Source organism: Carcharhinus amblyrhynchos, chromosome 5 (genome assembly GCF_965287045.1).
Source record: "Carcharhinus amblyrhynchos chromosome 5, sCarAmb.v2.hapA, whole genome shotgun sequence".
NCBI lineage: Eukaryota > Metazoa > Chordata > Chondrichthyes > Carcharhiniformes > Carcharhinidae > Carcharhinus > Carcharhinus amblyrhynchos.
The window spans coordinates 123988759-124011619 of NC_137328.1; the positions used below are offsets into that span (position 1 = coordinate 123988759).

The 22861-nt window shown below is 51.3% G+C and overlaps 1 protein-coding gene across 1 annotated transcript in view; it reads right to left on the reverse strand.

Moving 5' to 3' along the window:
- Positions 1-3127: 3127 nt before the first annotated feature.
- tmem8b (transmembrane protein 8B) overlaps positions 3128-22861 on the reverse strand; it is a 143559-nt gene continuing 123825 nt past the window's right edge. Inside the window, exons 7-13 of the mRNA XM_080189520.1 lie at positions 18990-19086; positions 16942-17065; positions 13772-13914; positions 13091-13269; positions 11853-11999; positions 6020-6136; positions 3128-3499 (exon numbers count right to left, since the gene is read on the reverse strand). Of these exons, the coding sequence (XP_080045646.1) occupies positions 3149-3499; positions 6020-6136; positions 11853-11999; positions 13091-13269; positions 13772-13914; positions 16942-17065; positions 18990-19086 (1158 nt within the window). The 3' untranslated portion in view covers positions 3128-3148. The remainder of the gene's footprint in view (positions 3500-6019; positions 6137-11852; positions 12000-13090; positions 13270-13771; positions 13915-16941; positions 17066-18989; positions 19087-22861) is intronic.

Here is a 22861-nt window from a genome sequence, read left to right on the forward strand (position 1 = left end):
AATGGTGTCCTCTCCCAAAGCATTGCCCTTTGAAATTGACAGAGATCAAAGGTTTCCAATGGAATAGAGAGGGTTTCAAAGGTTTCTAGGAAGCCTCAGAGTCCTGATAGACTTCACACATGAGAAATAGAAGCAGGAGTAGGCCATCTAGCCCTTCGAGCCTGCCCCGCCATTCAATAAGATCATGGCTGATCTGTCGTGGCTCAGTTCCACTTTCCCGCTTTCTCCCCATAACCCTTAATCCCCTTGTCTATCAGAAACCTATCTACCCGAGACTTAAATATATTTCGCGAGGCAGCCTCCACCACTTCAACAGGCAGAGAATTCCAGAGATTCACCACCCTTTGAGTGAAGAAGTTCCTCCTCAACTCTGATCTAAACTGCCCCCCTCTTATCTTGAGGCTGTGCCCCCTAGTCCTACTGTCCTTTCTAAGCGGGAAGAATCACCTGGCAGCAATCCCAATTTTAGGCTCAATGCCAGATTCAGTGAGCATTTGGGATTCCCACCATCAGCGATAGGGGTCAGAAAATCCCCCCATTGTCTCTAGAAGCTTGTCTACCACTGATGCTAAACTGACTGGCCCGTAATTGCAGGGGCTAACCTTATGGCCTTTTTTGAACAAGGCCGTAACATTTCTCGTCCTCTGGAACCTCCCCCGAGTCTAACAGGAAGGTTCTGGCCAGCACCACTGCAATTTCCAGCTCACTTCCTTCTGTACCCTTGGAGGTATCTCATCCAATCCCAGCGCCTCGTCAACTTCCAGTACCAACTGTATATTCAACACTTTCTCATTATCAATTCTGAACCTCTCTCGTGACAGAACTGCCTCCTCTGTAACTGTGTCCTGGATAACACCTACCTCCTTGGTAAAGATGGATATGAAGTATTATTTAATATCTCAGTCCTGCCCCAGCCTCCATCAGTAAATACCCTTTTAGAACACCAACTGGCCCTACTCTTGCTTCTACTGTCCTTTGACTATTAATATACCCACTTTCTTGAGTAAAGAAGTTTCTCCTGAATCCCCTATTGTATTTATTAATGCCTATCCTATTTTATGGTCACTAATTCTGATCTCCTTCACAAGTCCTGGTGTCATTACAACACAGATGGAGGCCATTTGGTACATTGGGTCCCTGCTGTCTTCGTGGAGTGCACTCCAGTCAGTCCCATTCCCATGGAAGTCCCATCCCCATTGCCCTGGAAGTTTATTTCCACAAGTGCATAAGAACATATTGTGCCCATCCTTTTGAAATTGCTGCTCATCTCTACTTGCACCACCTCCATAGACAGCTGGCCCCGGTTATCATCACTCGTTGTATAACAGGGTTCATAACAGTGTAACGCTGCATCACCACCACCCCCCCACACCCACCCTCACCCTCAGCTCCCCCCGCCCTCACCCTCACCTCCCCTCACTCTCGACTCCCCCCCCCGTCCTCACCCTCACCACCTCCCACCCTCACCCTCACCTCCCCCCGTCCTCACTCTCACCTCCCCCTGTCCTCACTCTCGACTCTACCCGACCTCACCCTCACCTCCCCCTGTCCTCACTCTCGACTCTACCCGACCTCACTCTCACCTCCCCCTCCCCTCACTCTCGACTCTACCCGACCTCACTCTCACCTGCCCCTGTCCTCACTCTCGACTCTACCCGACCTCACTCTTACCTGCCCCTGCCCTCGCTCTTGATTTCCCCTCGCCTCACCCACCTTCACTCTCGATTGTCCTGCCCCCTCACCCTCGTCTCCCCCCACCCTCACCTTCACCTCCCCCTGCCCTCACTCTCGACTCCCCCCCATGCTCACCCTCGCCACCCCCGCCCTCACCCTCGCCTTCACTCTCGACTGCCCCGCCCTCACCTCCCCTCCCCTGCCCTCACTCTCAATTCCCCTGCCCTCACCCTTGCCTCCCCCCACCCTCATCTCTCTCACTCGCCACTCACTCACACACCTCTTCCTCAAAGCCTTCAGTCTGTACCCCCTTGTCCTCATACCATCAAACAGTAGGAACAGCTTTTCATTGGATACGCTGGCTAATCCTGTCATATCAAACACCACCTGCCTTGCTCCAGGGTGAACAGCACCACCATAACTTTGTCATCCAGATCCCCTCAGACCTGGGAACGTTCCGGTAAACCTCCTCTCTGGTACCCTCACCTCATTCCCAATGTGTGGTGACCGGAACTGTCCACAACACTGTGGGTGCAAAATGTTCCATCCCAGACAACATCCTGGTGAATCTCCTCCGCACCCCCTCCAGGGCAATCACATCCTTCCTATAACATGGCGAACAGGACTGCACACAGTTCTCCAGCTGTGGCCTCACCAACATCCTATACAACTCCATAGTGACCTCTCTGCTTTTGTAACCTGTATCCCGTTTGATAAAGGCGAGTGTGCCATATCCCTTTTTCACCACCCTATTTACCTGCCTTTCCACCTTCAGAGATCTATGGACAAACACACCAAGGTCCCTTTGTTCTTTGGGACTCCCCAGTGTTAGACCATCCATAGTATACTTCCTTGTCTGATTACTCCTTCCAATGTGCATCACCTCACACTTTTCAGGGTGAAATTCCATCTGCCACTTATCCGCCTACTTGACCATTTCGTTTATATCTTCCTGTCGCCCAAGACACTCAACCTCACTGTTAACCACCCGGCCAATCTTGGGGTCATCGGCAAACTGCTACCCGCCCCCCCACATTATCATCTATGCCGTCTATATAAATGACGAACAATAGGAGGCCCAGCAGGGATCCCTGCCGCTGGTCACACTTTGAGAAAAAAAATGTGAATTCAAAGAGCTTTGCCGTTTTCTTATGCAACTTTATTGAGACAACGAACGGGGAGTCCTCCCCTCTCCACCCTCGCATTCCTGAACAAATGGTTCTTGAGTTGTGGAGGGCAGGGAGTGAGCAGACCCGTAGGCGTTTCCTCTGGCGGGTCGGAAAGTTCGGGTAGCGCCCAGTCTCCAGTTGCTCTCCCCTGATTTGCTTTATGTACAGAGCACCTGTCCATCTCTCCGTCTCTCCCTATTTTTTGCTGTGATGTTTTATCCCGTTTGTCCGTACAGAGAGAGAGGGGAATGTGTGTGGTTTACCCGGGAGGGGGGGGGGGGGGGGGGGGTCCCCATTCAGAAACATCAGCTGCTGCAAATACTGTTCACCGACACTAGTCCCGGGTCGACGAGCCCCAATTCTTCATGCTCGTTGACGCACAGCCGGTAGCCGCACCCCCTCTTCCTGGGCAGGGGGACGACTCCCGGGCCCCCGGACCCTCCCTCTGGCCTGGCGGTGGGGGGCAGCAGGAAGCCCACGCTGCCAGCTATCAGCATGTGCCAGATACTGTGGATGTAGAAGTAGTTCTCCTCGGTCTCCACGAAGGCGTAAAGGGCCACGGCCGATGTGGCGATGACCGTCCCGGGGAAGAGGTAGAAGACCCAGCGTTTCCACGTCGGAGGATAGCAGTGCCGTCTCCGGATGGTACGTACCGTCTGAGAGGGGGAAGGAGGAGAGGGCAATATCAAACCTCACTCAGAGCTACAGAGAGCGACACAGTATTAAAGTTTATTTATTCCTGTCACAAGTAGGCTTACATTAACACTGCAATGAAGTTACTGTGAGAATCCCACAGTCGCCACACTCCAGTGCCTATTCGGATATGCTGACCCTCTGACAGTGCGGCACTCCCTCAGCACTGACCCTCTGACAGTGCGGCACTCCCTCAGTACTGACCCTCTGACAGTGCGGCACTCCCTCAGCACTGACCCTCTGACAGTGCGGCACTCCCTCAGCACTGACCCTCTGACAGTGCGGCGCTCCCTCAGTACTGACCCTCTGACAGTGCGGCACTCCCTCAGCACTGACCCTCTGACAGTGCGGCACTCCCTCAGCACTGACCCTCTGACAGTGCGGCACTCCCTCAGCACTGACCCTCTGACAGTGCGGCACTCCCTCAGCTCTGACCCTCTGACAGTGCGGCACTCCCTCAGCACTGACCCTCTGACAGTGCGGCACTCCCTCAGTACTGACCCTCTGACAGTGCGGCACTCCCTCAGCACTGACCCTCTGACAGTGCGGCACTCCCTCAGCACTGACCCTCCGACAGTGCGGCGCTCCCTCAGCACTGACCCTCCGACAGTGCAGCGCTCCCTCAGTACTGACCCTCTGACAGTGCGGCACTCCCTCAGCACTGACCCTCTGACAGTGCGGCACTCCCTCAGCACTGACCCTCTGACAGTGCGGCACTCCGTCAGCACTGACCCTCTGACAGTGCGGCACTCCCTCAGTACTGACCCTCTGACAGTGCAGCACTCCCTCAGCACTGACCCTCTGACAGTGCGGCACTCCCTCAGTTCTGACCCTCTGACAGTGCGGCACTCCCTCAGCACTGACCCTCTGACAGTGCAGCACTCCCTCAGTACTGACCCTCTGACAGTGCGGCACTCCCTCAGTACTGACCCTCTGACAGTGCGGCACTCCCTCAGCACTGACCCTGTGACAGTGCGGCGCTCCCTCACTACTGACCCTCTGACAGTGCGGCACTCCCTCAGTACTGACCCTCTGACAGTGCGGCACTCCCTCAGTACTGACCCTCTGACAGTGCGGCACTCCCTCAGCACTGACCCTCTGACAGTGCGGCACTCCCTCAGTACTGACCCTCTGACAGTGCGGCACTCCCTCAGCACTGACCCTCTGACAGTGCGGCACTCCCTCAGCACTGACCCTCTGACAGTGCGGCACTCCCTCAGTACTGACCCTCTGACAGTGCGGCACTCCCTCAGTACTGACCCTCTGACAGTGCGGCACTCCCTCAGCACTGACCCTCTGACAGTGCAGCACTCCCTCAGTACTGACCCTCTGACAGTGCGGCACTCCCTCAGTACTGACCCTCTGACAGTGCGGCACTCCCTCAGCACTGACCCTCTGACAGTGCGGCGCTCCCTCACTACTGACCCTCTGACAGTGCAGCACTCCCTCAGTACTGACCCTCTGACAGTGCGGCACTCCCTCAGTACTGACCCTCTGACAGTGCGGCGCTCCCTCAGCACTGACCCTCTGACAGTGGGGCACTCCCTCAGCACTGACCCTCTGACAGTACGGCACTCCCTCAGCACTGACCCTCTGACAGTGCGGCACTCCCTCAGCACTGACCCTCTGACAGTGCGGTACTCCCTCAGCACTGACCCTCTGACAGTGCGGCGCTCCCTCAGCACTGACCCTCTGACAGTGCGGCACTCCCTCAGCACTGACCCTCTGACAGTGCAGCACTCCCTCACTACTGACCCTCTGACAGTGCAGCACTCCCTCAGTACTGACCCTCTGACAGTGCGGCACTCCCTCAGCACTGACCCTCTGACAGTGCGGCACTCCCTCAGCAGTGAACCTGGAGAGAGTGTAGAAGAGATTCGTTGGGATGCTATTGGGACTTGATGGATTGAGTTATAAGGAGAGGCTGGACAGACTGGGACTTTTTTCTCTGGAGCGTAGGAAGCTGAGGGGTGATATTATAGAGGTCTATAAAATAATGAGGGGCACAGATCAGCTAGATAGTTAATATCTTTTCCCAAAGGTAGGGGAGTCTAAAACCAGAGGGTATAGGTTTAAGGGGAGAGATACAAAAGTGTTCAAAGGGACAATTTTTTCACACAGAGGGTGGTGAGTGTCTGGAACAAGCTGCCAGGGGTAGTAGTAAAGGCGGGTACAATTTTGTCTTTTGAAAAGCATTTAGACAGTTCCATGGGTAAGATGGATATAGAAGGATATGGGCCAAATGTGAGCAACAGGGACTAGCTTAGGAGTTTTAAAATAAGGGTGGCATGGACACGTTGGGCCGAAGGGCCTGTTTCCATGCTGTAAACCTCTATGACTCTATAAGCTGGGACTGGTGATTTGGAGCGGCTCCCATTGGAATATTTTTCATCTTTCCCACCATCACAGGTTTGTTTTCCGCTGCCTGCGATGGTTACGGTGAATGCAGCAGACACAACAAGAGCCAGCATTGTCGTCCTTACCCAAGCAATGGCCATGATGCCCAGAGCAAAGAGACTCGGTCCCAGCAGGTTCCACAGTCCATGTCGATCTAACTGCAGGGCCATGGACAGCAGCATGGCTCCCAGTAAGTACAGGATCTGTCAAAGTGCAAAGGGCAAGGGTTAGCATCACCGCGGGTCACACAATACATCAGTGCGAGTCAGACATTTTAATTACCTATACCCTTGTTCTCCTGTCCACAGGTCTGTCCTTGGCCTGTTGCAATGTTCCAGTGAAGCCCAACACAAACTGGGATAACAATGGGTAGGGTTCTCTGGCCTCGTTCATTCCGAAACCATAAAATCCCACCCAAGCTCAAAGGACCTTTCCATTCTCTGCCCCTCATCCGCTCCGATTCCCGTGGCAGGCGGGATGGTAAAATTCTGGCCAACATCTCCTCCGGGATTTTCCAGGCTTTGACAAGCAAGAATGGAGAATTTGGTGCTCAGCCAGATCTCCGCTCACTGCAGCGGGACTGGAGAATCCCACAGGCATGAACGGCTGGAACATTCCGATCATCATCTTCCAACTGGGAACATTACAGCCCTCAGGACCCAACACGGAATTCAATAACTTCAGAGCCTGAAAAGTTTAAAGTTTATTTATTAGTGTCACAAGTAGGCGTACATTAACACCACAATCCAGTTACAGTGAAAGTCCCCTAGTCGCCACACTCCGGCACCTGTTCGGGTACACTGAGGGAGAATTTAGCAAGGCCAATGCACGTCTTTCAGACTGGGAAGAAACCGGAGCACCCGGAGGAAACCCACGCAGTCACAGGGAGAACGTGCAAACTCCACACACACAGTGACCCAAGCTGGGAATCGAACCTGTGTCCCTGGTGCTGTGAAGTCTCTCCTCTATCTTCAACCCGTTCTTCAGTTGTATAGAATGTTGGTTAGACCGCATTTGGAGTACTGCGTCCAGTTCTGGTCACCTTACTACCAGAAGGACGTGGAGGCTCTGGAAAGGGTGCACAGGAGGTTTACCAGGATGTTGCCTGGCATGGAGGGGTTGGGTTACGAGGAAAGGTTGGAGAAACTGGGACTGTTCTCTTTGGAAAGACGGAGATTGAGGGGTGACATGATAGAGGTATATAAGATACTGAAGGGAATAGACAGGGTCAATAGTGAGAGACTGCTCCCTAGATTGGTTACGAATACAAGAGGACATGATTTAAGGGTGAGCGGGGGGAGGTATAATTTGGATATGAGAGGAAGGTTCTTTACGCAGAGAGTTGTGGGGGTCTGGAACGCGCTACCGAGTGGGGTGGTGGAGGCGGGAACGTTGGACTTGTTTAAGGTTCAGTTAGATAGGCACATGAGTGAAACGAGGATGGAGGGTTATGGTAGGGGTTATTGAATAAGGGTTAGAACCTCGGGAGACACCGGAAAGGCAGGCTTGTGATTAACGTTTTTGTCTTTTCACTCCGCAGGTGGAGGTCCACCTCGTGTCAAACGAGGGGCATGCACACGGTGGGTCGTGCGTGGGCTGCTCTTGGAGGTTCCGGGAGTGGCCTAGTACTTCGTGTCGGTGTGTGTGCTTGATCCTGGACCGGTAGACGGGCGCCGCAACAGCTCGGTGACTAGCACTGCTAGCTGTGCAGATACATGGATTTGGGCCTGTGTCTGTGGGAGTTTGCGCATTCTCCCTGTGGTTGTGTGGGTTTCCTCCGGGCGCTCCGGTTTCCTCCCACACCCCAAAGATGTGCTCTTAGGCTGATTGGTTTTACCAAATTGACACTATTCTCCCCTGAATCTGGCTAAGCCAGGGGTTCTATTTGTAGATACGCAGGGTAGAATAGGTGTAGGGTGATGCGGCGGCGCGGGCTCGTTGGGCCGAAGGGCCTGTTTCCCGTGCTGGGTTGTTCTTTGTTCTTTGTTCATATGTCCCAAATGTGTGTCATCTCGGTGCAATCCCCCCTTCCCCACACCAGGCCATCTATCCTTTGTATTTAATGCTACATCTTGTTGCAAACTCTCCCAGCTAGAGTTTAATATCTAACACATTCTCCCTCTCTTTCATTCTGATGAAGAGTCAAACAAACTGGGAACATTCCCTCTGTTTCCCTCCTTACAGATGCTGCCAGACCTGCTGAGTTTTCCCGGTAACCTCCGTTCTAGTTTCAGATTCCACATCCGCAGAATTTTGATCATTTTAATTCTCTACGTTTCCTTTAACTTTCTATTGATGCTTTAGAAAGAACCTTCCCTTATTTAATTGGGCGGATCATTCACTTAGAAATGTAGCAACATCAAGGCTGGGATTTTACCATCGCGTTGTGCCTGTTTCCGGGCACACTGCCGTTGTAAAGTGAGGCGTAAAGTGATTAGCGCGATTGGTGCCTGTTTTCACAACTGGCACTATTTTACAATGGATGAGAGGTGGGTTAATCTATTCAAATTTATTTATAGAAGCATTTATGTGTCATTAGTGAGTCTAATCGTCCAGGCCCGCCCCTCTTTATAACCCCACCAGGAAAGGTTCTCGCTGGTGAAGAATAAACATTCTTCCCATGAATGGGAAGCAGTCATCATAGCCTCACCGGTGCAACCGGAGGCTATTGAGGCCCCCCACCCCGGGGAGGCTGTGGGCAAGGGGGGAGTGCTCCTTTGGCATGGCCAGACTGGCAAAGCCACCCTGGCACCTGGGCAATGCCCACCAGGCAGAGCCTGGGGCAGGGTTAATAGAGGAGGAGCAGTGGGGGGGGAGTGGGGGGGGCTAATGGAGGAAGCGGTCCACTGCCAGTCTGCAGTGATTGGTGGGGGGAGGGCAGCGAGGCTGTGATCGGGGATGGAGGGAGGGGCCCCAATCGGTCTGGGCAGCAGAGGGGACAGCGGCAGGTCTGCCTCTACAGCTGCGAGCCCCCGTGATTGCAGGGGTGGGGGATCCGCTTCAGGCTGCCAGCACCAGCAGGGGCCTGACAGACAGCTCTCTCTTTGGCTCTAGTTGAGAGGGTCTCTGAGATCAGCTGGGAAGGAACAGGGTGAATTCGAATAGCACCTTTCACGAGTTCAGAAACACCCTGAGGTGCTTTACAACCAATGAAATGCAGCCTGTAACCTGCACACAGCGGCGCAGCGGTACAGTGGTCAGCACTGCTGCCTCACAACACCAGGGAACCCAAGTTCAAATCCCGGCTCGGGTCACTGTCTGTGTGGAGTTTGCACTTTCTCCCCGTGTCTGTGTGGGTTTACTCCCGGTGCTCTGGTTTCCATCCACAGTCCGAGAGACGTACTGGTTAGATGTATTGACCCATACAGGTGCCGGAGTGTGGTGACTAGAGGATTTTCACAGTAGCTTCATTGCGGTATTAATGTCAGCCTACTTGTGACACTAATCAATCAACTTTAAAACCTTAGATCACATAAATAGGAGCGTGGCAGAGGAGCAGATCATCTGTTTGTACGTATGTTGTTTGAGGTATAAATACTGGTCAGGGGTCCCCTGGGGGAGGTCTCCAGCTGCCAGACCTGGCTCTGGGATCTTCCCTTTCCGTGGGAGGATGGACAGGGCTTGGTTTGACGGTTCATATTGGGTTTGTGTGTGGCTCGTATCCCACAAGGAGAGCACAGGGTCCCCACTGCGGTTAACCTGCCCTGAATACTCCATCACCTTTCTATCAATGTCACAAACCCAGCCTGCCCACATCTTGTGCTGCTGTGGATCCTCCCCAGCCGAGACCATGGAATGATTCGAGTGTCCACTAGATGGAACCTGAGAGCAGCACTCTTTAATCCATTTAATTCTATTAAAAACAATTTAAACAAATTATTTATTATTCGAGGGATTGCGAAAGGAACAGAAATCATATATACTCCTTCAGAGTGCTTGGAAACTTATTTTTAAGATGGATCAGTTTAAACAGTGGGTTATAAGGGCAGTCTAGTTAAAATTACGTCAAAATTAACTGGAGCAGCACGGTGGCACAGTGGTTAGCACTGCTGCCCTCATAGTGCCAGGGACCCGGGTTCAATTCCAGCCACGGGTCACTGTCCGTGTGGAGTCTGCACGTTCTCCCCGTGTCTGCATGGGTTTCCTCCGGGTGCTCCGGTTTCCTCCCACAGTCCAAAGATGTGCAGGGTAGGTGGATTGGCCGTGCTAAATTGCCCCTTAGTGGGATTAGCAGAGTAAATGGGTGGAGTTACGGGAATAGAGCCTGGGTGGGATTATGGTCGATACAGACTTGATGGGCTGAATGGCCTCCTTCTGCACTGTAGGGATTCTAAACAAACTCTCCATTTTTAAGATGTGTTCATTTCTGGGCTGTCACTGGGCCAGCTTTTATTGCCCAACCCTAGTTGCCCTTGAAAGAGTGGTGGTGAGCTGCCTTCTTGGTTCACTGCAGCCCATGTGATATAGGTACACCCACGGTGCTGTTAGGGAGGACGCTCTAGGAAGGAATGGCTGATATATTCCCAAGTCAGGACGGTGAGTGACTTGGAGGGGAACCTCCAGGTGGGGGGGTGTTCCCAGGTATCTGCTGCCCTTGACCTTCTGGATGGTTAATGGTAGTGGGTTTTGGAAGGTGCTGCCTAAGGAGCCTGGGTGAGTTGCTGCAGTGAATCTTGTAGATGGTACACACGGCTGCTACTGAGTGTAAGTGGCAGAGGGAGTGCATGATGAAGGTGATAGATGGGGTGCCAATTAAATGGGCTGCTTTGTTCTGGTGTGGTTAAAAAACACTGCCTTCGTTTCCGACCCCTTTCGATTAATCCCTCCAAGAATTATTAAACAGCGTATGGAAAAATAATGGAGTGTATAAACTGCAATGTAAGTATTCCCCTATCAGGCAAAGTACAAGACCAGCCTCAGTCACCGGAATTCCAAAGGTGAGGAAGGGAAAATCAGGAAGGGATATCCTGTAAACTCCTTGGATGGAAAGGCTGCATGGAGGAGTCTGTCCACCTCATGGCTGAGGCGACTGTGCTACCACTCCAATGCAACGAGGTGTCACAGCCGGGGTGGTGGCTGTTGTGGGGACCTTGATTCTGAACGTTCAGAAGCCCGGCTTGGTAGCACAGTGGTTAGCACTGCCGCCTCACAGCCCAGGGGCCTGGGTTCGATTCCTGGCCTGGGTCACTGTCTGTGTGGAGTCTGCACATCCTCCCTGTGTCTGCGTGGGTTTCCTCCAGGTGCACCGGTCTCCTTCCACAACCCGAAAGGCATGCTGGTTAGGGTGCTAAGTTCTCCCTCAGTGTACCCAGACAGGTGCCAGAGTGTGGCAACTAGGGGACTTTCGCAGTAACTTCATTGCAGTGTTAATGTAAGCCTACTTGTGACTGATAAACTTTACCTTTAAGCTTTGATCGCACAGCTTGGGTGCAGGTGTTAGGAACTTGTAGACAGAATCCACCTCTGTAAATAAACTCTTTGCACCCTCTCTTTGGCTCTTTGTTCTGATCAGATATCTTCCTGTTGTTACTGTTTAGACGATTGATATTCCTGATCCAGAGAAAGGCTGTGTTGCAAGTGGTGATGTTCCTGTGTATCCGAATGGTCTCCTTCTGTCTGGAACCATCGTATTAGTCTTTCACTGTAGGGGGCACAGCCCACCCAGGTTACCTTGTACCATCCTGGTTAGGAGTCAACCTGTCCCAAACCAAACTCTTAACACCCTGAGGCCTCCAACATTCCCAGGGAAACTAAGGATCAGGAATAAATTGGCCTGGCTCCCACGTTCCGAGAATGGATTTTTTTTTTAGAAAGTGTGTCCGCAGCATCTGTTTTTTTATCCGGTTTGGAGCGAGGGAGCAGAGCCGCAAGATCCCTAACTCCCATTGGTCAATTCGTCAGCCGAAAGCGGACACTAACCTGCTTGATGATTGGCTGCAGTCTCGCCATGGCGATGACCGTGACCCAGACGGACATGAGTGACCCCAGGAAGTCGCAGAACTGCAGCACGTCGTAGTCCATGATGCAGAACACCACAATCCCAGGCTGATCGCAGGCGTGGTAAAACTGCGGGGTGACAACAGGCAAGCTTCACTACACGGGGGGCCGAGACAGCGGCACAGACAGGCGGGGGTGTGGGGGGTGGGGGGTGGGGGGGCGGTCACGGAGAAAGGGTACGAGGAAGAGAGGGGGTGGGGGTAGAGAGATGTTTCCCCTTGTGGGGGAATCTAGTTTGGAGGGGTGGGTAAAGAAGTCTTCCATTTCATCCTGAGATAAGGGGGGGGGTTTCCTCTCTCAGACGGTCAGCCTTTGGACAGAGTGGGGGGCCATTCGAGGCTGAGCGAGACAGACCTTCCCTGTACAAGGGAGTTGGAAGTTACAAGTGGTAGAGCTGAAGCCACAATCAGATAGGCCATATTGGTCTAACTGAATGACAGAATAGACTCGATGGGCCGAATGGCCTAGTGCTGCTCCTATTTCTGACCATCAGTTGTGAGGAAGAGGGTAGGGTTATCTGGGGGTGGGCGGGAGTGAGGAGGGGGAGGAGGAAAGGGGCAGCTAAAGGGAAGGATGAGAGTGCGAGGTTGTGGGGAGGGAGGGACAGAGGGCAGGATTTTACAGCCTCGCTCACTCGGAGGTCAATGGACCTTCCCTTTGGCCGCCTCTTGCCCACTCTGATTCCCGTGGTGGGCAGGGTGGTAAAATTCCGGCCAGAGACAGGGAAGTTATAGGACAGGTGGAGAGTGACAGTGAAGTTATAGAATATCCAACCCGTAATGAGAGGAACCGAAGGAAGCAAAAGATGGAGGGTGCGAGAGACAGACAGGTATCAGTCCATAGTCACAGGGGAGGAACGATAGGAATCGGAACAGGAAGGAAGGGATTAGGGACTGATCAAGCAGGTCAGGGGTGAGAGGTTGAGTGTCAGGAGGTCGAGGATCACAGATGGACAGAGAGTCAGGGGCTTTGAGGTGAGGGAGCAAGGGTCAGAGATAGAGATCGAGGGTCCAAGGCAGAGTCAAGGGTCAGGGAGGAGAGTGAAGGGGGCGCAGGCAGCCTACCACCCCCACCCCCCCCTCCCCACAGGCCAAAGGTCAAACTGTCTGTACACCCGTGGTCACTAAGTGGTTTCCGGGTCAACAAAGAGCGGCACTGACCGTCGAGAAGAACATGGTGAAGATGTAGACAGAGGCCTCCAGGAGATACTCGCTGCGTATCGCTATGGCAACGGGCGGAACGAACATGAGGTTGCTGAGGCACAGTAGGAGGGTGGAGAGGAGCTGGAAGCCGTACGAGTAAGCCTCCAGGTTATCGGTACAACCCCATCCATTCCAACCTGCAACCAGAGGAACCAAGAGATCATTCGGCCTATTGCACCCGTGCTAGCTCTTTGGAACAGCTATCCAATCAGGAACTCTCCTCCCCACTTTTACCTCAAAGCGCCGGTCACTGATGTTTGATTTTTCAGTATTTTATTATTGAGTCTCCTCGTACTGTCCTTCACACTCGCCCCGAAACCAGAAGATCCCACCCAAGGTCAGCGGATCTTTCCGTGATCCACCCCTCGCCCGCTCCGATTCCTGTGGCAGGACCTCGCTGCTGTCTGCCCTTCTCCAGCCCACTTCCCCTTGTTAAATCCTCTCACACCCCCCAACTTATCCCACTTCTGACGAAAGGCGATGATGATCTGAGACGTGTGTTTCTCTCTCTCCCCAGGCCTGCTGGGCTTTTCCAGAGTTTTCTATCTGTCTCACAGATTCCCCGCTCTGCCTCAGGCCTGCTCAAAGGCCCGAGCCGGTCCTCGAGAGCCGGACCCCCAGAGCTGCCCCTTGACCTACCTGCTTTACACTCACAGGCAGCGTACAGGTAGTTGTTGGTGCGCAGGAGTTTGCACTGCCCGTAGGTGCCACACTCGTTGATGCACGGTGTCAGGTACGTCCTCAGGTACACCTCCGCTGTCACATTCGTGCACACATCATACCTGTGAAAAACCAGAGAACAGCCCCATCACAGAGGACACTGGCTCACACCCCGTTGGGCATCCATAGCTCCACCACGAGACACAGACATAATGAGCAGAATGGCCTCCTTCCCTAAAGGACATTAGCAAACATTTCTACTGAACTGTAACACTACACTCTGCACTGCTTCCATTCCTTCTCTATGAATGGTATGCTTTGTCTGTATCGTGCGCAAGAAGCAATACTTTTTACTATATGCTAATACCCGTGACAGCCGTAAATCAAATCAAATCATTACATCCTGTCACATTACCTGACTATCGGTTAGTGACTGTCTGTAGGAGCTTGCTGTGCACAAATTGGCTGCGTCTCCAGCAATGACCACACTCCAAGATGTCCTCCTTTGGCCCTGATGCTCTGTGGGACACCTTCATGTTGCTACCCCCCTGCTGGGACCGGCGAGCGAGTGATCACTGGAGGAACCTTGGCCATTTATTGAGCAATCTCAGCATTGCTAATTTGGGTTGGGACTTTCCACAGTTCGGACGTGACTCAAATCCTCCCAACATCCTTTCGATTTTGTGTTTCTTGTAAATCAGTGCCTGATCCAGATTAAACTGCTAGGGTTTAACCAGAATCCCTCTGATAAACAGGCTTGCAATTACTTTCAAATCAAATTGTATTTAATAATAATCCCCAGTGTCAGGCTCCAGTTTATTCCGCCTTCTATGTCGTCATTAGCGAGATACGGATGAGTACAAATCAAATTCTCCATAACTTGGAGACAAACCATCTCCACAGGAGATAAACCAGAACAGGAGAGACAGAATAGAGATTCTGGTGTCTGCTCACATCCAGGGGGTTCAGGATGGTCGTTGACTGGGCAACAGTGATGCAGAGCGATGCCAACAAGTGGGTTCAATTTTTTATATTCGTTTGCTGGACATGGGCATCATTGGCTGGTCCAGCATTTATTGCCCATCCCTAGTTGCCCTTGGATGGCAGTTGAGAGTCACCCACATTGCTGTGGCTCTGGCGTCACATGTAGGCCAGACTGGGTAAGGATGGCAGATTTCCTTCCCTGAAGGACATTAGTGATCCAGATGGGTTTTTCCGACCATCGACAATGGTTTCATGGTCATCAGCAGATTCTTATGATTCCAGATTTTTTTTTAATTGAATTCAAATTCCATCATTTGCTGTGGTGGGATTTGAACCCGGGCTCCCCAGAACATTAGCAGATTTTCTGGATTAATATTCTTGCGATAATACCACTAGGCCATGACTTTAAACTTTAAAGTTTTCCCAAGCTTCAGGTAACCTCGAGGGAGGATAAAGCTAAAGGGAAATCTAAAACCAGAGGGCATAGGTTTAAGGGGAGAGGGGAGAGATACAAAAGTGTCCAGAGGGGCAATGTTTTCACACAGAGGGTGGTGAGTGTCTGGAACAAGCTGCCAGAGGTAGTAGGAGAGGCGGGTACAATTTTATCTTTTAAAAAGCATTTAGATAGTTACATGGGTATGATGGGTATAGAGGGATATGGGCCAAATGTGGGCAATTGGGATTAGCTTAGGGATTTAAAAGAAAGGGCAGCATAGACAAGTTGGGCCAAAGGGCCTGTTTCCGTGCTGTAATCTTCTATGACTCTAAATTCGCCTATGGCCGCCCCCCTTCATACAATCCAACCCCCCCCCCCCCCCCACCCACATGGCCCCCTGCCCCCACTCCCGGTGTGAAGGATCTGCCCCCCCCCCCTCAGTGCCTGGGAGCTGCGACCTGTTCTGAAGCTCTCTCTGATCCGCAGACCCAGGGATATCAATTAGACTGGCTAACCGGGGTAATATCCTGGGCTCACAAAGGAACGCTGATTCCCAAAGCTTCCCGACCAAAATTCCACACACCCCCCCCCCCCCCCCCACCCCCGACCCCTGGTCACCCCCTCCCCTGCAAACTGGGAAAATCCACCATGTCAACTGCTCAGAGTTAATCTCTGCACTGAGAGATGTACAGCAGCAACGCACCCCCCCCACCAACTCCCCCCAGCCCGAGAGAGAATGATGTTTCTGCAGCGTATTAAAACGATATCAGCCTTCGTCAGGGCAACAGATTAGGAGACGGCAGACAAGAAAAATAGAGGCTGCTTTCTCAGAGTGACTTGCGGATAGACTGGCCAGGATTAAACACCACATTGCAAGATGGTTATAATCCCGGCATGGCTGAGAATCAGAGGGTAAAGTCAGTCCATAAATAAACACACACCCAGAATACACACAGCTTCATTTTACTTCCCTCTTTAACATTGTGAGGGGGTCGATTGGGTTGGTGTTATGTCTGAGGAGGTCAGAATTCAGGGTGATCCGTATAAGATAGTCACTATAAATCCAATCGGGAATTCTGGAGAAACTTCTTTATCCAGGGAGGGGGAGAAGAATGTGGACTCGCTGTCACAGGGAGGGGGGAGAATGTGGGATTCATTCCCACGGGTAGTTGGGAGATTGTGGGATTCACTCCCAAGGGGAGTGGGGAGAATGTGGGACTCACTCCCAAGGGGAGTGGGGAGAATGTGGGACTCACTCCCAAGGGGAGTGGGGAAATTGTGGGACTCACTCCCACGGGGAGGGGGGAGATTGTGGGACTCACTCCCATGGGGAATGGGGAGAAAATAGGACTCACTCCCAGAGAAAGTGGGGAGAATGTGGGAATCACTTCCACAGGGAGTTGGGAGAATGTAGGACTCGCTCCACGAGGGGAATGTTTGAGGTGGATCGTGTCGATGCATTTGAGGGAAAGCTGGATAAAGATATTGGATAAGGAATTGTCAAAAAGAGTGGAATGTAGAGGGATGACAGGAGGCCGATGGGGAACCGAAACACTAATATCGATCAGTTAGGCCCAATGGAACAATTAGTGTTGTAAGTTCAATGTAATTAAGAGAAACAAGAGCCTCAATATGCAAGGACTTCACCCACCACAGAGCTCACAATCTGAAAATCAAATGATCCAATTGTATGAACTGAAAACTCTCCCATTGAAACATGGAACCTTACCCATAGTCAACCGAGCAGAGGGAACGGAGAGAGATGTACCAATTTCCTGTCTGTGGGTAGGGGATGCGTAATCTGGTGACATTGGAGGTGGAGTTGACCAACAAGAGAAACCCTGCGGAAGTTTCTGGAACAGAAGAGAAGGTGGAATTACATCAGTGAGTTGAAGGCCCTTTCTTTCCCCCCCAAGGCTGTCGAGATGTTTTGACAACACCGTCCACTCTTTACAAAGACACGCAGTGGTGAAATGTCCTCCGTGTGGGTTGACAATGGTAACCACACCATTCGCCAACGTCCTGCAGAGCTGGGGAGCTGCCGTCTTGGGCCAGCCTTTGGCCAGAATGAGTTCTGCCAGGGATATTCCCAGTGGTGTCTCAGAGTGGGATTTTCTGGCCCATTCCCACCCCCCCCCCCACCCCCCCTGCGGTGGGATCCCCCTGACAGGATGGGCAAGCCACCAGATGATCCCGGCGGCCAATGGCAAGTCACCTGTGCCATTGGAGAATTCTTGGTGGGGGGGTCTGGAGAATCCCACCCTCTGTATTTGTGTCTCTGTCACTGGGCTGCCTGCAACCCACTGAGTGCCGTGAAGGAGGGGACAAGAGATATGGAGAGGTGCGGAGAGGGAATTCCGGAATTGGGGATCCGGACAGCTGAAGCTGGTTGTGTGGGGAATTTCCGAGTGTTGTTCCGTCGGATGGAATTACCCGCCAACGGGATTTTCCACTCCTGCTGAGGCCAGTGGGCTTCTGATTGGCTCGCTGCATTTTCCAGCCCCACCCCCTCCAGGTTGGGGCCGTAAAATTCACCCCTGACATTCCGAACCTTTCCCACCGCCTGAAACCTGTCCCGGGGGGGATAAGGAATCGGACATCTTGGAAAGGAAAACAGGTGGAGTTGTAAACCCAGCTGCTGATTGGTTATCTCATTGGGATGAGGATTCTTTGCTCTGAGGCCCCCGTTCTCTCAACCTGAGGGTCCTCGCAATAGAGGGACGGGCCACACTCAAAACCCGACCATTCAATGGAACAAATCAAATGCCAGACTGGGAGGTGGGATTGCTGACTCGGTAATGAGCCTGTCATCCGGGACAGTAATGAGTGTGCTAGCCGGGATGTTAGTGAGGGTGTTAGCTGGGATTGTAATGTGTTTGTTAGCTGGCACCGTAATGAGTTTGTTAGTCAGGATGGTAATGAATTTGTTCGCCAAGATGGTAATGAGTGTATTAGCTGGGACTGTAATGGGGTTTTTGGCCAGGACGGCTATGTGTTTGTTAGCTGGGGCTGTAATGGGTTTGTTAGTCAATATGGTAATGAGTTTATTAGCCTGGATGGTAATGAGTGTGTAGCTGGGACTGTAATGTGTGTGTTGGCTGGGATGATAATGAGTGTGCTGGCTGCCATGGTAATGAGTTTGTTAGTCAGGACTGTAATGTGTTTGTTGCTGGGACTGTGATTGGTTTTTTTTAGTCAGTATGATAATAAGTTTGTTAGCCTGGACGGTAATGAGTTTGCTAGCTGGGAAGATAATGAGTGTGTTAGCCAGGACTGTAATGAGTTTTTTTTAGCTGAGACAGTCATGAGTTTGTTAATTGAGACTGTAATGTGTTTGTTAGCTGGGATTGTAATGAGTGTGTTAGTTGAGATGGTAATAAGTGTGTTAAATGGGACTGTAATGAGTTTGTTAGCCAGGACTGTAATGAGATGCTTAGTTGGGACAGTAATGAGTATGTTAGCTGGGACTGTAATGAATGTGTTAGCAGGGATGGTAATGAGTTTGTTAGCTGGGATGGTAATGAGTGTGATAGCCGGGTCTGTAATGAGTGTGATAGCCGGGTCTGTAATGAGTGTGATAGCCGGGACTGTAATGAGTGTGATAGCCGGGACTGTAATGAGTGTGATAGCCGGGACTGTAATGAGTGTGATAGCCGGGTCTGTAATGAGTGTGATAGCCGGGTCTGTAATGAGTGTGATAGCCGGGTCTGTAATGAGTGTGATAGCCGGGACTGTAATGAGTGTGGGGATTTCTCCTGTCACCTCCTTGTAAGTCACCTGATTCGCAGCTGATGGAAGTGTTGTCCGATGATGTCAGAGGCATCCCATGATTGAGGCAGCCAATCACAGTCACGTTCTCTCCTTTCACCGAGGACTGTGTCGAGAGTCAGAGGGAAAATTGTCAGCTTAATGATCCAAAGAAAGATACTTCATAAGAACAAGGTGTGCGGCTGTGCCACCTCACTCCCATCCATTAACTCCGCACTTCCTCTCCAGCCCACTCTCCATCCTGACTTGGAAATATATCACCGTTCCTTCACTGTCCTGGGTCAAAATCCTGGAACACCCTCCCTAACAGCACTGTGGGTGTACCTACACCACACGGACCGCAGCGGTTCAGGAAGGCAGCTCACCACCACCTCCTCAAGGGATAGTTAGGGATGGGCAATAAATGCTATTCTAGCCAGTGACACCACATCCTGGGAATTATTACTGAATTAGCCTGGACCTCGATACTAATGTCCACGGACAATCCCATGTCACTCCCCCAGCTCTCCGTTGGGTCTCAGGTGTTCCTTACTTCTCTCCCATTTAAAAACTCCTGGTTGGTTTAAAATTCATGTCGGGACATTGAAATCCATCTGCCACAGTTCCACCTCCTCACTGAATCCATCTACACCTCTTCCACTTACTATACCACAATCTATATATCACCAGCAAGCTTCTACATCTGACTTTTTACTTTGTTATCCAAAGTGTTTCATAAATATCGTTAATAGCTGAGACCTCGGCACAGATCCTTGTAGGACAAGACTAGCCAATTCCTGGGTTTCTCAGTGTGAAGGGAGATGTTTGTTAGGAGGGAGAGGCACAGAGAATGTAAAATAATGGATACATTTCTACAGCGGATGCCGGAGTAGACAGATAGAATCCTACGGTGCAGAAAGACGCCATTTGGCCCATCGAGTCTGCACCATCACAACCACACCCAGGCCATATCCCCATAAATCCATACATTTACCCTAGTTAGTCCCTTTGATACTAAGGGGCAATTTAGCATTGGCCAATCAACCCAACTTGCACATCTTTGGAGTGTGGGAGGAAACCGGAGCACCCAGAGGAAACCCACACAGACACGGGGAGAACATGCAGACTCCACACAGACAGTGACCCAAGCCGGGAATCGAACCGGGGACCCTGGTGCCATGGGTGCTAACCACTCTGATCTGGCAGTCAATGTGCAGAAATGGTGGAGGGTGGCAGGACAGGTTGAGGAAGAAGGTGATAAAGCTTATTGAGCCCAGAATGTTACAAATAAAGGACCAAAAAGAGAATGCGAGAGACAATGGTGTACAAACTGGATCAGTCACCACAGCAGTACTGGGTGCAATTTAGAAGAGATGTGAGCACAGTTATACCCACTCCTTGGTGAGCCTCACACCACCTCCTTTTGGAAGGGGGGGGCTGCCACGTTAAAATACTTAACTGGGCAGCGGCCTGAATTCCTTCAGGGTCAATAACCCAGCCATAGTGGGCAGGGGGTGGCCTAGTGGCATTATCACTAGTTTCAACTCTAGAAACTTAGAGGGGAGAAGATTAGGAGGAGATTTAATCAAGGTGACCAAAATCAACGAGAAGCAGAAGCAAACGTAGTACTAGCAACACGAGAAATATCTTCTAATCACAGCAAGTGGTTAGGATCTGGAATGTACTGTCTGAGAGTGTGGTGGAGACAGATTCACACAGCGAGTGGTTAGGATCTGGAATGCACTGCCTGAGAGTGTGGTGGAGACAGATTCACACAGCGAGTGGTTAGGATCTGGAATGCACTGCCTGAGAGTGTGGTGGAGACAGATTCACACAGCGAGTGGTTAGGATCTGGAATGCACTGTCTGAGAGTGTGGTGGAGACAGATTCACACAGCCAGTGGTTAGGATCTGGAATGTACTGTCTGAGAGTGTGGTGGAGACAGATTCACACAGCGAGTGGTTAGGATCTGGAATGTACTGTCTGAGAGTGTGGTGGAGACAGATTCACACAGCGAGTGGTTAGGATCTGGAATGTACTGTCTGAGAGTGTGGTGGAGACAGATTCACACAGCGAGTGGTTAGGATCTGGAATGTATTGTCTGAGAGTGTGGTGGAGACAGATTCACACAGCGAGTGGTTAGGATCTGGAATGCACTGCCTGAGAGTGTGGTGGAGACAGATTCACACAGCGAGTGGTTAGGATCTGGAATGTACTGTCTGAGAGTGTGGTGGAGACAGATTCACACAGCGAGTGGTTAGAATCTGGAATGCACTGCCTGAGAGTGTGGTGGAGACAGATTCACACAGCGAGTGGTTAGGATCAGAAATGTACTGTCTGAGAATGTGGTGGTGACAGATTCACACAGTGAGTGGTTAGGATCTGGAATGCACTGCCTGAGAGTGTGGTGGAGACAGATTCACACAGCGAGTGGTTAGGATCTGGAATGCACTGCCTGAGAGTGTGGTGGAGACAGATTCACACAGTGAGTGGTTAGGATCTGGAATGCACTGTCTGAGAGTGTGGTGGAGACAGATTCACACAGCGAGTGGTTAGGATCTGGAATGTACTGTCTGAGAGTGTGGTGGAGACAGATTCACACAGCGAGTGGTTAGGATCTGGAATGTACTGTCTGAGAGTGTGGTGGAGACAGATTCACACAGCGAGTGGTTAGGATCTGGAATGTACTGTCTGAGAGTGTGGTTGGAAGAAAAATTAAATGGGGGAAGGGATGGTAGAAGGATGTTAATGATTGGTGAATAGGGAAATTAGAAAACAGTTGGGAAAGAGTAAAACAGCATCACAGAATAAATGCAAAATACTGCCAATCCCGAGAGTCTGAAAATGTGGAAATACTCAGCAGGTCTGGCAGTGTCTGCGGAGAGACAAACAGAGTTAATGTTTCGAGCCTGTATGACTTTTCTTCAAAACAGAAGAGGGATAAAAATGTGATGAATTATATATTTGGAGGAGGGGTGGGCAGAAGGCCAGGATAGACTAGAGCTAAGGAGAGATTGACAAAGATGTCATGAACATAAGACAAAGGAAGTGCTAATGGTCGGGTTAAAGACTGAGGAAGGGACTAATAGTGGCATAAAGGTAAGATAGCAGAACGTGTGAACAGGAGGTTAAAGGTCAGTGCTCAGTGACAGCAAAGTTGAAGAAGAAGTGACAGATGGCCCTGTGGGGATATGATGTGGATATGCCAGCGTTGGACTGGGGGAAACACAGTAAAAAGTCTGATAACACCAGGTTTCAGTCCAACCAATTTATTTGATAGTAAATTCACTAGCTTTCGGGTTAGCCCCTTCGTCAGGTGAATGGAGAGTTCTGGCCTGAGAGGTCACCAGGAATGAGATGCTGTTCTGGCAGTTTGGGTTGGAACATTGCAGCAGCTAAGGATAGACATGGGGGCATGGGAGAAAGATGCTGGGTTAAGTGACAAGTGTCTGGAAGGTCAGGGCCAGGCCTGCAGACAGAGTGAAGAAGTTCCCCAGAGTGGTCACCCATTCTGCGTTTAGTCTGCCCAATGAGACCTCCGTGGGAGCAGTTGCTTTTGCTTCTTTAGCCAATTACTTTCAACCAATTCCCTCTGGTTCTCAGTCCTTCCACCGATGGGAACAGTTTCTCCCTATCTACTCTGTCCCTGATTTTGTTTGTGATTTTGAATTCCTCTATCAAATCTCCTCTCCACCTTCTCCTCTCCCAAGGAGAACAGCCCCAACTTCTCCAGTCTATCCTCGTAACTGAAGTTCCTCGTCGGCTGGAACCATTCTCCTGAACCTTTTCTCTCCAATGCCTTCACACCCTCCCTAAGTGCAGTACAGAAACTGAATGCAGTGCTCCAGCTGAGGTCAAATAAGTTCAGCGTAACTCCTTGTTCTTATACTCAAAGCCCTTAT